General features: G+C 36.4%; 1 protein-coding gene across 1 annotated transcript in view; it reads left to right on the top strand.

The window, feature by feature from the left end:
• The window catches only part of grid1b (glutamate receptor, ionotropic, delta 1b), a 452,122-nt gene extending 436,249 nt beyond the window's left edge, over positions 1-15,873 (top strand). The window contains exons 13-16 of the mRNA XM_084434270.1: positions 2,753-2,948; positions 4,864-5,030; positions 7,221-7,461; positions 14,261-15,873. Coding sequence (XP_084290396.1) covers positions 2,753-2,948; positions 4,864-5,030; positions 7,221-7,461; positions 14,261-14,677 — 1,021 coding nt within the window. The 3' untranslated portion in view covers positions 14,678-15,873. The remainder of the gene's footprint in view (positions 1-2,752; positions 2,949-4,863; positions 5,031-7,220; positions 7,462-14,260) is intronic.
• Positions 15,874-16,193: the final 320 nt, after the last annotated feature.

Below are 16,193 nucleotides of genomic sequence, written 5' to 3' on the forward strand. Positions count from 1 at the left end.
ACCGCGTTCCAAATTATTATGCAAATTGGAATTAAGTGTCATAAACATTAAATATTTTGTTTTTTAATCAAACTCATGAATGGTATTGTGTCTCCGGGCTCTTTGGATCACTGAAATCAATCTCAGACACCTGTGATAATTAGTTTGCCAGGTGAGCCCAATTAAAGGAAAACTACTTAAGAATGTTCCACATTATTAAGCAGGCCACAGGTTTTAAGCAATATGGGAAAGAAAAAGGATCTCTCAACTGCGGAAAAGCGTCAAATAGTGCAATGCCTATGACAAGGTATGAAAACATTAGATATTTCACGAAAACTTAAGCGTGATCATCGTACTGTGAAGAGATTTGTGGCTGATTCAGAGCACAGACAGGTTCGTGCAAATAAAGGCATAATGAGGAAGGTTACTGCCAGACAAATTCATCGGATTAAGAGAGCAGCTGCTAAAATGCCATTACAAAGCAGCAAACAGGTATTTGAAGTTGCTGGTGCCTCTGGAGTCCGGCGAACCTCAAGGTGTAGGATCCTCCAGAGCCTTGCAGTTGTCCATAAACCTACTATTCGGCCACCCCTAACCAATGCTCACAAGCAGAAATGGTTGCAGTGGGCCCAGAAATGCATGAAGACTAATTTTCAAACAGACTTTTTTACTGATGAGTGCCGTGCAACCCTGGATGGTCCAGATGGATGGAGTAGTGGATGGTTGGTGGTTGGCCACCATGTCCCAGTAAAGCTGCGACGTCAGCAAGGAGGTGGCGGAGTCATGTTTTGGGCCGGAATCATGGGGAGAGAGCTGAAGGTGACATCTGCAAAGTATATAGAGTTTCTGACTGACCACTTTCTTCCACGATACAAAAAAGAAGAACCGTGCCTTCCGTAGCAAAATCATCTTCATGCATGACAATGCACCATCTCATGCTGTAAAGAATACCTCTGTGTCATTGGCTGCTATGGGCATAAAAGGAGAGAAACTCATGGTGTGGCCCCCATCCTCCCTTGACCTCAACCCTATTGAGAACCTTTAGAGCATCCTCAAGCAAAAGATCTATGAGGGTGGGAGGCAGTTCGCATCAAAACAGCAGCTCTGGGAGGCTATTCTGACATCCTGCAAAGAAATTCAAGCAGAAACTCTCCATAAACTCACAAGTTCAATGGTTGTACGAATTGTGAAGGTGATATCAAAGAAGGGGTCCTATGTTAACATGTAACTTGCCCTGTTAAGATGTGTTTGATTGAAATAGCTTTTGATTTCAGTAAATATGACCTCCCAATGCTGCAAATTCAACAAATGACCATTTTCAGTTCTTTACAACCTATACAATGTTTTCAAACTCTGTGCATAATAATTTGGAACAGTGCATTTTGAGTTTTTTTTTTTTTTTTTGAAAAAAGTACTGTTTTCGTTGGGTGGTTTGTTCAGTGAAATTCGACTTATACCCTAATGGTTGGTGACTTGAAAATTATACTGACTGTCATTTGCATCGACTATTTAGAAAAATCTGCATAATAATTTGGAACGTGGCGTATGCATAATTTAGCCACGGTTATTGTATGTAACATAACAAGGATAGTGTAAAATGAAGTGTTACCCTTTTTTCAATAATTATATATTTTAATAACAATTACAAAAGAATAAAATAAAGCATATTTCATTACCTTTTGGAACCTGAAAGGGTTGAGTTTGAGCAGATGCTTTTTGTCATCACCGTCCTCGTCAGAGCTCATTTCCCTAGTACATTCAGCGTCTGGCTCATATTTGTGATCTCAGCCCTATTCTCAAAACTATTATTTTCAACGTCTTCAAAACTAATGTTTTGATAACTGACAGATTCTTCACCAGATCCTCCATCAAGTGACAATCACACTAATATTTGATTGTGTACAGTATTTGCTCTGCAGTAGATCCACCATATCTTTATATACACAATAATATTTTTTTACATTGTAATTATTTTATTTGTAATATTTGGCATGTTTGTGTGCTGCTGCACGTCCCTGTGTGTGTTTTTAGCAGAGTGTGCGTGTGTTGTGCACCCGCCTATAGGCTCATATTACAAACACACTCTTTAAATAACAAAAAAAAAAATATTGTGCCATTGACTTTAGACCAAGTTTCAGTTGGTCAATGGAACAGTCTATTTCAGTTGCCTCAAAATTGCAACGCACCATCAATGCGCCTGAACACACCTCGTTTTTAGACCAGCACGCCCATGGCTGCACAAATGGGCGCAAATGCATTTGCTATTTAAACAATGTGGCGCAGGACGTGAAAATGATAACTGCGTCGGACTGAAACTAGCAAAAAACATTTGCTGCATTGCGCCAGGTGTATGATACGGCCCCATGTCATCATTGTGTATCAGACATTGCCACCTTAAGGAATGAAGGTGAATTGCACGTGTTGAGTCAACAGAGATTAAAATATTGTTGTGCAGAAAAAAATATATAGCCTACTTACACTATTACATAGCTCGGGTCACTAACGACCCTATACACTTTTTACAAAAAAAACCCTAATAATTAGAAAAGCTTTTTTTATATATATATTTTTTATATTGTTTATAATGAATAGGTTGATCCTACATTTTACTAAAATTAATTAACAGATAAAACAACAATCTTGATTGACACATGAATGGTAGCTCAAATTGTGCCAATTGTTGAGGGAAACGTATAGCAACCACATGTGCTAAAAAAACACTTAGGATATGCTAAAAATAAATTTACTATTACATTTTCTATCTATCCAACAGATCTTTTCAGGATCTTGCAAGGCAGATGGACTTTGCCTACGGCACTGTTAGGGATTCAGCCGTGTACGATTACTTCAGAGCCAAAGGCACAAACCCACTGGAGCAGGACAGCACATACGCAGAGCTGTGGAGGACTATCAGCAAAAACAATGGACAGGACTTCTCCGTTTCTAGCCCTTCTGAAGGCATACGCAAGGTATGAACATTTATCACCTATTGGCTATATGTTTTAATGAATTATGAAAACAGAAAGACATTGTGAGGGCTGTGTTTTTGGTTTAGTTTTCTGATCTTTTGGTAGAATCTTTTCAACTTTACTGATCTATAATTTGCATCCAAATTCAGTCTCTTACAATAAGATTTTTGGCAAGTCAGTTGCTGTCATCAAATATTCAATGTACAACGGTTAACATGACAGACACCTTTTCCTCCACTTCCACACTTCACAGTGATGTATGGTGTTTATGGCTAGAGCAAATGCCAAATTAATTCTAGAATATTCTGAGCTCTGGACATTGATTCATCAGAGACTGAACTGATCCAAAAAGTATTAGACACAATTCTGCTGTGAGCTTTTTTTTTTAGAGGATGGGTGGCATGTCTAGAAATGGGTACATTTTAGCATCTTGAAAGCCTCTAATGAAGAATTCATGTACATGGTAAAGAAATAGATATATATATATATATATATCTTTATAGTGAACAACGGGACAAACAAACAATAAATGGGACAGACAATTCACACACAGCGCTTGCTGAAGCCACAGAATCTGACATTGTTTGGTCATGACTTCACATGCTACAGCATGACATCTTGCCATGTCATTGAATTGATTTCACACATGCTTCAAGACACAATCACACAGAGGTGTTTCCATAGTGTCAATTTCTGATGCAGCGAAGAGTTCCTTCGAAAGGGAACATTATGTCTATGGAAAGTCTCCATAAAACATGGAAACCCAACGTGTGTGTTGTGTTTGTGTGTGTGTGGTCCAGGTAAACCCTGCATTATGGGGACAAAATGTCCCTACAAAGATGGCAATATCCAAAATCAGTGTGTGTGTGTGTACGGGTGGTCCTGTTAAACCCTACGTTGTGGGAATATTTTTGTTCCCTACAAGGAAAACAGCTTATAAATCATACTAAGTAAGGTTTTTTATAGAATCTAAAAATGCAGAAAATCTTCTGTGATGGTTAGGTTTAGGTGTAGGTTTATGGTTAAAGGATATAACAGTTTTATACAGTATACAAAATTATCTATGGAAAGTCCCCATAAAACATGAAAACCTGGATTTAAAATGATTGTGTTAGCTTGTATAGCCATAAAAATGCATTTTGTGTGTGTATTTTAATTTATTTTTTCTAAAGAAATTTCAGTGGAATCCTAGCACCACCCTTGAGAAAATCAAAGAAGACAACTTTGAAAAGAGGAAGACTGAAGAGTTTGAGGAAGAAACTTTTAGAGTGCCTAATGAGTTGAGAATGTTAAATCCTTTGAATCAGCCAATGAGGGCAGGTTGAGATCAATGAAGCACCTTTTAATGAGAAAAGAACTCAATAGATTAGTCAAGATTAGCCTCCAGAGTGTGATTTCAATGATGAAACACTTAAACAATAATAACTTTTGAGTATAGAACGTATAATGATCCATTGTGAGGCCTAGTCAATAACTATAACAGTCTAGTATAACTATAACTGTAACTAGTCAAAAACAATAAAGATAACTATAAAGATAACTATAAATTTTTAATAATAGTTCTAATTCAGTGAGAATAGGGAAGTCGACACCACAGCTATAATGATAACAAAAGACAAAAGTTTTTTTTTTTTTCAGCTGATGAATGATAAAAACAAAGCCAACCGGAAAACAACCAACTATAAAAAGCTTGAGCATTTAAAGCAGTGTGCTTTAAATGTACATAACTGCAGCATGTATTTATAATAAACAGTTATCTCATATTGGGTTAACAGTAATATAGTTATCGTTATAGTTATTGTTCTTGCCGTGAATGGGTCTTTAGACTGCAATGTTAGACTGTACACCCTTAAAAGATGATTATTTGAGCATGTTGTCAGAAATCTCTGAATGAAGTTATATCTTTAATCTGCAGGCCAAAAAAGGACCTTATGCATTTTTGTGGGACATGGCTGTGGTGGAGTATGCGGCACTGACAGATGACGATTGCACCATCACTGTATCCGGCAACAGCATGAGCAGCAAAGGCTACGGCATAGCCATGCAACATGGGAGTCCTTATCGAGACCTCATCTCCCAAAAGTGAGTATTACCTGTCTCCCAACTAAACTATATCTTTTTTACCTCTTAAAGAATGACATGCAGATGGTGTATAGAGTATGTATGGAGTCAGGCACTCTCTGGACTGGAGTTTGTGAAAGCTATTGTCATAATTATTACAAGTTGAACATGCTTCTGAGAATTGAATAACTTGTATGGTGAAGAGTTTGTTCTCTAGCTACTGGAACATGCAAAACATGAACAAGACTAAATATCCCACATTATTCCACATATTTCTTATTTAATGAGAGAACATATATTCAGTTGTTGTTGTTTTGTATGTGTTCAAGAAAGCCATATGTGACCCTGGACCACAAAACCAGTCATAAGTCGCACGGGTATATTTGTGGCAATAGACAACAATACATTGTATGGGTCAAAATTATCGCTTTTTCTTTTATGCCAAAAATCATTAGGATATCAAGTAAAGATCACGTTCCATGAAGATATTTTGTAAATTTCCTACCGTAAATATATAAAACATTTATTTTTGTGAGTGGATGCAGCACAAACGCGAACATAAATGGACAACTTTAAAGGCGATTTTTCTCAATGTTTCGATTTCTTTGCACCCTCAGATTCCAGATTTTCAAATAATTGTATCTCGGACAAATATCGTCCTATCCTAACAAACCATGGTAGACTTATGTATTCAGCTTTCAGATGACGTATAAATCTCAATTTTAAAAAATTGACCCATGTGGTCCAGGGTCACATATCATGTTCTGCAGAAATATGATTTTTATTTTTTATTTATTATTATATATTATTGGTATTATTCCAATTACCTAATAAATGACTTGCTATTCACAGGTGCTTTGAATCTCCCACAATTCACAGCCATTCCTTATTCCACACAAACCTTTGATTTGACTGTTGTTTCTTGGGTTTAGTTTTAGACTCATTACAAATTGATCCCTTTGTGAATGTAACAGATGCTTGCAGACTGTCTAAAGCTGCACATAATCACTTGTAACTAATTAAGACTGTAAAATTGTATTGCTGCTGGATTTCATAAAGCTGTGTAGTGATCTTCTGTTGCCTTCTCTCTCACTCATTATTGATCTTTCTAGAATATGTTAACATGACCCAACCACTAGCAACACCTAACACTTGTGATGTTTGCAGATAAAAACGTAACATTCTTATCCAAAGGCATATTGTAACATTATATGTTATCTAAACAATATGGCCATTTGTAGGCCATTTACTAATAACTGCAAGATCTTGTATAATCTTATATCTTATAATTATAATTGTTCCCCAATTCCAAACCAAGAAAAATCTAAAAAAAAAAAAAAAAAAAAAAAAAAAGGCCTAGGGCGACTGGTGGAAATGTACTCTGATGCAGCTGGGAAGAAGCTTGCAGGTTATTACACAGTGAACCATAATGTCATCTCTGCTTAAGTGAAGAATCCGTCTTACTATTCTGCTTTGTTGTCCATCGCTATATGGTCTTTTGGCAGCCCCGTTGCGTGTTTCTGTGTTGACGCTTTTCATTTGAAGAAATTGAAAAACCTTTATTATTTGTAGAGGGGCCCTTAACTGTGACAACAGGGAGACATTTTTTTTTTAAAAAAATTTTACATACACATGTCCTTACCTTCCCATGTCTATTTATATCATTACAATCACATGTATCAAATGTTGACATTAACTAAGGTAGCAGTAAGTTACTTGCATTTAGTGGCACCAAACGAATTGCAAAAAAAAAAAAAAAAAAATTGGAAGAAAATGTGTTGTTTCACCATGCATGATGCAACGGTGTTCTGTGTGTTTGCTAGGTCATTGCCCTGCAGCTCCAATGGTGACATGGATAGTTTCTAAGGTGTTGCTGGGTGGTTGCCAATTTATATGGAAAAAAAATTCAGATGAAAACGTCCTAAAAAAGTTACATTTTGCTGTGAGATCATTTTGGTTGTTCTGGGTGGATGCTTGTTTTGGCAAATACCACTAATTACTGTTTCCAAACAGTATCTCAAACCATTGGTAAAAAAAATATATAAAAAAAACACAGCGCTGCTATTGGCTTGTGCTATTGGCAGAGGCACTTACAAGTTTTCTAACTGGGTAACATACACAGGCTGCATTCAGAATATTTGAGAGGAAATAAAGGAGACATATGTAAAAACTTAACATGAAATAAGTACACTCTGTTGTCATCCCTCACAGGATTCTGGAGCTGCAGGAGAAAGGAGACCTGGATGTATTGAAACAAAAATGGTGGCCTCGGACTGGCCGCTGCGACCTCAACAGCCACAGTAATGCCCAACCGGATGGTCGCTCGCTCAAGCTGCATAGCTTCGCCGGCGTCTTCTGCATCCTAGCAGCGGGGCTCCTGTTGGCCTGTCTGGTGGCCGCCCTGGAAATGTGGTGGAACAGCAATCGCTGCCGGCAAGAGCAGCCCAAAGAGGTGACCGAGCTCAGGGCGCGGAAGACAGAGCAGGGAGAGGACACTGCCACACTCTACTTTAAGGATCCCGCAGCAGACGCGAGCCCCGATTTAGTCGAGCTCCAGTACACACAGTTATAGGTGTGCCCTGATGAAATCAAAATTGGTCCCCCGTCCATTAAACATAACAACAGATTTTATTTTTGCTTGGGGTGTGCAGAGTGCCCTTGATTGAGCAGGTTTTATGGATTAGAATGTCACAATTACTAACAAGGTGTGAATGTGGAGTTTAGACCATTTCAGAAGGCAAAAGCTCTGCTTCAAAGCCTAGAGAGCTGCTGTGTACTGTCTATATAGGCAACTATCTTCCAAGGTAGCATCCTAAACTGAAATAGAACCGCAATGATTGATCTAAAGCACTCTAAATAGGCACCAACACCAAGCCAGAGAGTTTGGCTCTTGGAGCTTGGACCTTGTCACATTTAATTCCCATATTGCAATTCAGCATATTTGTATGTAAAATATATATATATACTCTAATAAGCATAAAATATAATATTGAGTAATTTTATTGATACTTTTCGGTATTGAATGCAATATATCTAACGTTTCTCTCGACTTGTCGAGAGATGGATATCTTGGATGGATTTTTTTCAATGAGCTTGTTGCACTGCATTCTAAGAATGTCATCTCTGTAAATGATAGATGCAATAATGCTTTAGATTTTGGCCAAAAGGAGGTATCTAATCATACCTTTTGGAACAGCTTTTACATTGTGGCACCTATGATGCTTTGAAATCTGTCTGAGCCAACAGCTCAAAAGGTTTCGAAACAGAGCTAATATATTCCACCAATTACATTTTTCTTTGAATCCAAAGTAATAATAGTATGCTCTTTTTGCATTCCAGAATGCTCTACTGGGGCTAAATCATGTTCAGTTATTTGAACATGCAAATGAATGCCAGATATTTTCACCTTATATACAGAATTACAGAATGCATCTTGTTAGTGGCAAAATAGTAAAAATTATTCCCTGCAGCCAGTTTTCTATACTAGAAAATTCCTTAGATATTTGGCAACCTTTTAATGTAATCTCTTCTCTTTTTTTTTCTTTTTTTTTTGTGTGCTTTTTGCTCTTTCCTTTTTTAGTGTTTTAGACAACACTTTATTTCCATAAACATGCTTTAAAGATGGCAATTAAGTATCTACTGTTCTAGTCAAATCACCTACTTCTAAATATCTGAATAATTACTTCAGTTTACAACCTCTCTTTTATACCAAAGCCTCATCCACTGCCAATGGAAACTGCATGTAATAAACTGAAACAGGGTTGATGTGGATCCGTAAACTAAAGTGTGGGCAAATTGGATGCTTGCATGAGTCTGTCTGCTCAGTTATCCTAAAAAAAAGCCACCCCAAAAGAACATAAATCCAACCCCAAACAGTCAATAATCCCTAGTAATTTACTGTGTGACCTCCTGTTGCAATTACAGTATATGTCAATGTGGACAAGTTTTATGGATTTATTTATCTCTTAATTTTCTATTTTACATTTATTCTTCATTTGTTTATGATCTCATGCAGGTTACTAAGGATTACAGACTGGCAAGGGTTTCTGGTCCATTGACATATAATGATATTGCTACTGCTTCATCGGAGGAGAGCAAGGACATTTGGACAGACAGAGAAAGAGACTGGGATGAAGCAGAAGCTATTGACACAGGTCAGAATAGAATCGTAGGCCTCTTCTTTGATTGGCTGAGAATTAACAGGACCAGATGTAGAATCCATCTAACATTAAAGTTTTTTATTTTTTTATTTTTTTTTATTTTTTTAGTTGTCTCATTTAGCAGATTCATCTTCCTTGTTGTTCTGTTGGGTTTAGAATGACGCCCCTGCTATTCCTACTTTGAACAACTTCTTTTTTTAAACAATTAGCACAATACCACATTAATGACGATAAATGATTTTCCAGTTCAGTCAAAATGAGTGTTAAGAACACTTATGCTGTTTAATTGGTGCCATTTATATGTCGAGGCATGAAGCCAGATGCAGCATGATTATGAACATATTTCAATACGAATTCCACTACTTGTGGCAGTGATGATTTAATTAGTGTGGATTTCTTTCATGAATCAGTGATGTATGTATATAATCGCCATAAAATTTAAATGACTAAACACTTAAAACATCTCATAATTGTGTTAAAAATGATGCACAATGCATTTGCATATCTGCAAAAAGAAACAAGGATGAGAAAGATTATTACTTCTCCAAATAGGTGTTGAAGAGTTTGTGATACACAATCAGTCAAAAGTTTGCTGAGTCAGAGATAGACAAATGCAGATTCATATCAGATACACATTGTGTAAGTAACTATAAAGTTTACAATTCACCGGCCACTTACTTTCATGACTTTTTGGATAAGTGGATTAATTGATGTTGTAATTCCGCAAACTAACATGGCAGCACCCATCATCCGTTATAGATCAACTAACATGATCATTATAAAGGTATTTAAATGACAAAATACATTTACTTAAATATATTTGAGAATTGTAATATTAATTACAATATAGTTAACTAGTTTGTCAATATTTTCAATAAAAATAAAATAAATAAAAACTGTTGATACAGTGCTGTGCTGTGGTGTCACGTGACAAGCTTGACATGTTGCCATGGATATAATGTGATAAATTCCAAAATAATGGTCGCATTAAAAAAATCATGCTGGGGTTTAAATTGATTTTAAGTTCTCATGTTTGCTGGACACTTGTTGGTTGCTTCCTTCACTATCTGCTCCAACTCATCCTTTAAATAAATGTAGAATTTTAGTTTAGAAAAGTAATTCATGTAGACCCAATTTATGTTTATCTACAAAACATATTTCAAGCATTAAAGGCAGAGCATCAAAAGGTTTTTAAAGTCAAAAGAAACAAATTCAGTCAATTTTGGGATATAGCATAAAAAACGGTGGATGGAAATGCCAATTTGCGCAAAAATTCTTGCAAAAAATGTATGCACTCAATTGAGGCGGATACATTTTTTTATCCAATAAGAAAACGTGCATAAACTACGATGGAAACACATTCAGCCTATCGAATAAATTCCTCAATGCGCATCAAAAAAAGTCATGGGACTTTGCACAATGGGACGGCATAACTGTTAACCAGTGGACCGATCTCTCGTTCAGATCTCCGACCTTTATGATTTCCTCCTCTTGTGTAAGAAGCAGGGAAATCACAATATCATAATAAAAACAGGACTCAAATTCACACTTTGGAATATTTTGATACAATTCATAAGTCATAATTTACCATCTCCTGATTGACTATGGTGGAATGACTGAAAATGTAATAGATAGACTTGTGTGTCCTTTATAGGACCTCCATAAGTGACCTCTTGGAGTGAGCATAATCTATCAGAAATTCATGGTGTGTTAGCAGCATCTTGGTACACTAATTGTGCCTGTGTGTAGATAGAAAAAAAAATAATTAACCATTCAGTTTCCATTAGTAGCAGGTGATTAGGATAAAGTTAAACAAAAGAAGAGTTGGTAACTCACTTTTTGTACATGATTATTTTTTTATTTTATTTTTTGGAAAACATTGCATCTGGTCTGGAAGTCACTTATTGCCTAGTCTTGCATAGCCAGACTTTCAGACATGACGGCAGAAGGTCTGGACTCCAAAGCAGCTTTGAGTAAAACAATCAATCACAGTTTATTGTGTTCCACATCATCTTTAGGAACATGAAAATGTAAAGTCGATGTCCCTACGATAACAGAACGGCTTATATAGGCAGAATAAGATGTATTTTAAAGAGTCTATGCCCTGAACTTCATACTTTTGGAAATCCAGCATTTAGGATTAATCCTGATAAAGCGCTCATTGTCACAGATATAAACATGACGACTTTCTTTTTCTATGAGGGGGTTTTGTGCGACGGCTGCTTTGTTTCCGGGCGGATTGTATAAAAACGCCACACACACATCTCCCGGAAATCCTGTTGAATTCAACCAATCAAATGATGATTTCAAGTGTTTCCAATTTTGTGTGCCATATGCATCAGACGTTCAGCCAACAGTCCGTGGGCATGACGTCTGAGGCTTAGACTACGTACTGCCTAGTCACACATATTTCAGCGCATCCAAAAGCGCTAATCGGATCTGAAAATCTTGCATCCCCAAATAATCTGAATTCTTCACAGTACCCATGCAACTCTCTATTGGAAGCAATGAAAATGTGGCTATAGCCTGACAGAAACCAGATGTGTTTCAGAAAAAAACATAATTGAGTTTGTAGTTTAGAATAAGCACTATTTATTTTCCTTGAGTTTCCTTTCCTTGAGTTCACCTTTTTCGGTAGCAGTCTGCATTGATTAAAAAAATGCAAGTAATTTTTTTGCAATTCCACCTCATTCTTCATTAGTTAAGACAAATAGGACTACTGAACTATGATGCGATGGATTGTGAGAATGTGTGGAGCATGTATCTGCTAGAAAATATTTGTAATGAAAGATATTCTTCAACCTAACTTGACAGACTAATTTACACAGTGCAATTACTTTGCCATTCCAAATCTAACTTCTGCCCTATCCCTCCCAAAAGCCTTTTTGTTGTGAGAGCTTAACAAATATGTGTAACAGTATGTGACCTGTGACAGTCTGGGACTCTGGAGCCAATCTGTATTTCTTTTGGATGGTTACACTGTAAAACATTTCTAACCCTCCCAAATCAAAAATTTCAAGTGACCGATAACATCTAAATTTTTCAATTGGCCCAAGTGAAATTCTGTAAATTATAAAATTAAATTGACAGATTTTCACTTGGGCCAATTGAAATTTACAGAATTTCACTTGGGCCAATTGAAAAATTTAGATGTTATCGGTCACTTGAAATTTTTGATTTGGGAGGGTTAGAAATTTTTTACAGTGTACAAAAACTATAACAATCTATGAATTACCTATGAATAATTATTAATTGATCTATGACTGGTTTTCGGACCCCCCCCCCCCCCCCCCGGACCACAGGAATATGGAAGAGCACAGGGATATGGAAGCCCTTTGCGTCAGTTATTGGCTGGCAGTGTTTGAGATAGGAACTGCTTATCATCAATACGTGTTTAATAGGAACAATGCCCAGATATTTTAATGACAGCAGCAACTGTAAATGTTTTCTCAAATAATTCTTAAAGTTAATGCACATATGAAAGAACATTTGATTAAATTATAAAACTATTGCATTGTAGAAAAGGTGAAAATGGCTCATTTGCTGGAACACAATGTCATTGCAAATAGTAGTTTAAAGACATAAATGGAGAGACCCAATTAGTCCTAACCACTCCACAACAATATAAAGCACTTAACATGCAGATATAATTAGTCACAATAATTTATTTGTGGTGAATAAAGTTAATAAATCCCATGTGCTCCATTTAGCTTTACCCCAATATATCATACAATTTATTCTAGATATTATAATCTACAGTAGATGTTTTAAACTGAGGTGAATAATCATTTGACACCACTGGCCTAAGACAATAATTATGCTTAAATAAGTATGCTACAAATATATTTTAAGTCAAAAACAAGAACAGAGAAAACTTCAATCTACAGTAGTCAACATCTGAAGTGGATCAAAAAAATTAATTAAAGTTGTCCTAAGACAAGAATGTGTATTGCTCAAAATTCATGAATAACTTTGAAAGGTTTTGATCCACTTCAAATGTTGACTATTGTACTTACTTTTTATTTTCATAATGTAAATGTAAGTTTTCATTTTTGTGGTGTACATTGTGGTACAAGCAAATAATTGGTAAAAACCACCACAATTCTTAATAAGAGTCATATTAATGAAAAATATGCACATAGTTGGTGCATATGTAAACATACTCGTTTATGGTATTATTATGATATTGGGGTGATCTCTGACTTGGAGCAGTGAGCAATCACATATCACCTACCTAGAAAACCATAGCAACCACATAACACTGCAGATAATGTTATATAAAATAACTAATTTTCTTAAAGATGACCAACACCTTGCTTGGTTATTATGGTATTTCTTTTGGTCTGATATGAATTAGCTTTTTAAATACAGCATAATTGTACGATGATACTGCAAATTACCTGAATTTAAAATAGAAAGTGAAGCTGCCTTTCTATGTGCATAACATTCCATAGCTTGGTTTTAGGCCCCTGGACATGCATCCTATTGTCTATTGTGTTTATCTAGATCTGGATTTAACACTTTGGATTGTTCATTAGTATTCACACTAACAAAATGATGAATTATAAATAAACAAAAAGGTAAATACAGTACTTGTGCAACTTTAATAGTGTTACTATCAAATGTTTGTGCTATTAATGCAGATGTGTTGTTATTCAGGTAGCTAATTATATCATTAACATGTTCGAATTTTAAGACTCTTTGTGCTCTGATTTAACAGACATTTTAGCAATTATAACAATTCCTATAGATTTTAATGTTGATGTGTTATAAAATGCAGGTTGGCTCCTGCACTAATGTTGTTGGTGATATTAATAGTAATGGCAGTTTTAGTCTCACTCAAGCATTAATATTATTTTAAATGCCCACTGGCCAAATTTGATTTCAAGGTGCACATTCTATTTGAAACACTTCCAACTATTTGACCTTTCCAATTGGGCCTTTTAGTAAATACAGCTGCAACACACCCTGCTGTAACTGAAGCCTTACTTGCATGGAGCTTAAAAGCAAAAAAGAAACAACAAAAAAAACATCCTGGAACCAGCAGATCTCAGCCTCTTTGTCCCTCCTTTCTTTTCTCACCCTCTCTAGGACAAGGAGGTGAACCTGGAACAGGTGCATCGGCGTATGAACAGTCTTATGGACGAGGACATGGCACACAAGCAGATCCCCGCACCATCTATCGAGATCTCTGCCCTGGACATCGGCAGCATGCCGCCCAGCCAGCAGCGGGAGGCTGTGCGAGACTACCCGGGCACGGGCCTGTCTGTGAGCACCTTCCTCCCGGATCAAGCTCATGGGGTGGGCCGGACACTGGCCCAGGGTCCTGGCAGCACCCTACCCCTTCCTCTCAGCAGCTCCACCATGCCCTCCATCCAATGCAAACACAGGGCTCCCAACGGGGGCCTGTTCCGACAGAGTCCCGCCAAGACGCCCATGCCAATGTCCTACCAGTCAGTACCAGGAGGACCCATCCCAGAAGCTTTTGAGCATAGTACATCCATCTAAGGCCATCGTCACCATGGGCTGCCTCATACTTGCTTTTCAAAGGAAGAAAGCCGAGGTGCAGTTGGAGCTTGGAAAACTGTGGCAGTGTACAAAGAGTAAAAAAGAAAAAGAAAAAAAAAAAATACGTAGAGATTTTTATTATGAAAAAAAAAAATGAAAACATGAGAAATAATTTTTTTCTTGTACATATTTGTAAATGCTGAAAGAGCAAAGTAAGTAAAAGTGTATTTTGAATATTCTCAATTTTTGAAGTTGAGTTACAAAAACAAAAGAACAACAAAAAAGGACATATAAACATAATTCAAAACGACTGTTTGAATGGCTTTGTGAATTTTGTTCTCTATGGGTAAAGACTCAAATTCATTGTGATTGTTTTCTAAGTGCCGAAATAAAAGATGTCTCTCCACGTTTTGTTACTAGATGATCATACACAGCTGTAGGAACCCAAAAGCTGAGCGCTGATAATTATGCCCCCCTTTTTGACAGTGATAGACCTTCTTCAACCTGCAAACAGTGAGGCCATTTTAATTTTGCTTCAATTTATGGTTTTGGTTGTTGATTACTAATGAAGATTTACATGTTTGCAGCGTGTTGATGTTGTTGATGGGTTTACAGAACAAGCAAAGGCTAACCATTCAAAATGTGAAATAGTATATAGCAGTGACTTGTGTGGAAATATCATCACGGACAAACTAAAACTTTGCAATCATAGCAACAGCACTGAAGAAAGCTTGGGTTTTTAAGTTGTTGTTTTTTTATTATTATTATTTTGAAGGTGCTTTCAGATAATCAAAGTTTGAGACATCAATCCGTGAGCACAACCAGCCCAGAGAGAACAATTATATTGATGAAATATAACAGAACAGCATCACATCAGTGACATTTTAAACTAGTTCATGCTGTTGTTTGTGAAAGAGCTGTATTATCGTTGCTATTTTGACATTTTTTTTTTTTACTGTACAACACTTCACAGATTATATAGACAAAAAAAAAAAAAAACTTGTATATGAAATGGTTTTCATAATTTACTTGTTTGTGATATCTTTTGTTTTAATGAGCTGCAAGGGGAATATGTGATTGGTGTAAATCAGGGGTCTCCAGCCTTGCTCCTGGAGAGCTACCTTCCTGCAAACTTCAAGGCCCCCTGAAATAAAAATGTTTTATAAAAAAAAAAAAAAAAAAAAAATTTTTTTTTTTTTTTTAGCTTTTGGTATGAATATGTTAGCCTTAAGGTTATGAATAAGATGGTGTGTTCCAAACCAATGACAAAATTTACATTTAGGAGATATAAGCATTCAAAACTTAATTCTTTCACTTCCGCTAAAATGGAGCATGGATTTTAATGACATCACCGCAGACTTACATCTTCTGTCCAATCAAATGCTCTCTAGAATCTAAAGCATCCCACTCCCTATGCTATAAATACCACCTGGCCAAAGCGACCATTGACACATCACAGAGCAATAGGTGTTAGAGATGTGTGTTTGGTTGCCTAAGCGCTTGTTTTTTACTCTGT

Source organism: Rutilus rutilus, assembly GCF_951802725.1.
Source record: "Rutilus rutilus genome assembly, chromosome: 16".
NCBI classification, from domain to species: domain Eukaryota; kingdom Metazoa; phylum Chordata; class Actinopteri; order Cypriniformes; family Leuciscidae; genus Rutilus; species Rutilus rutilus.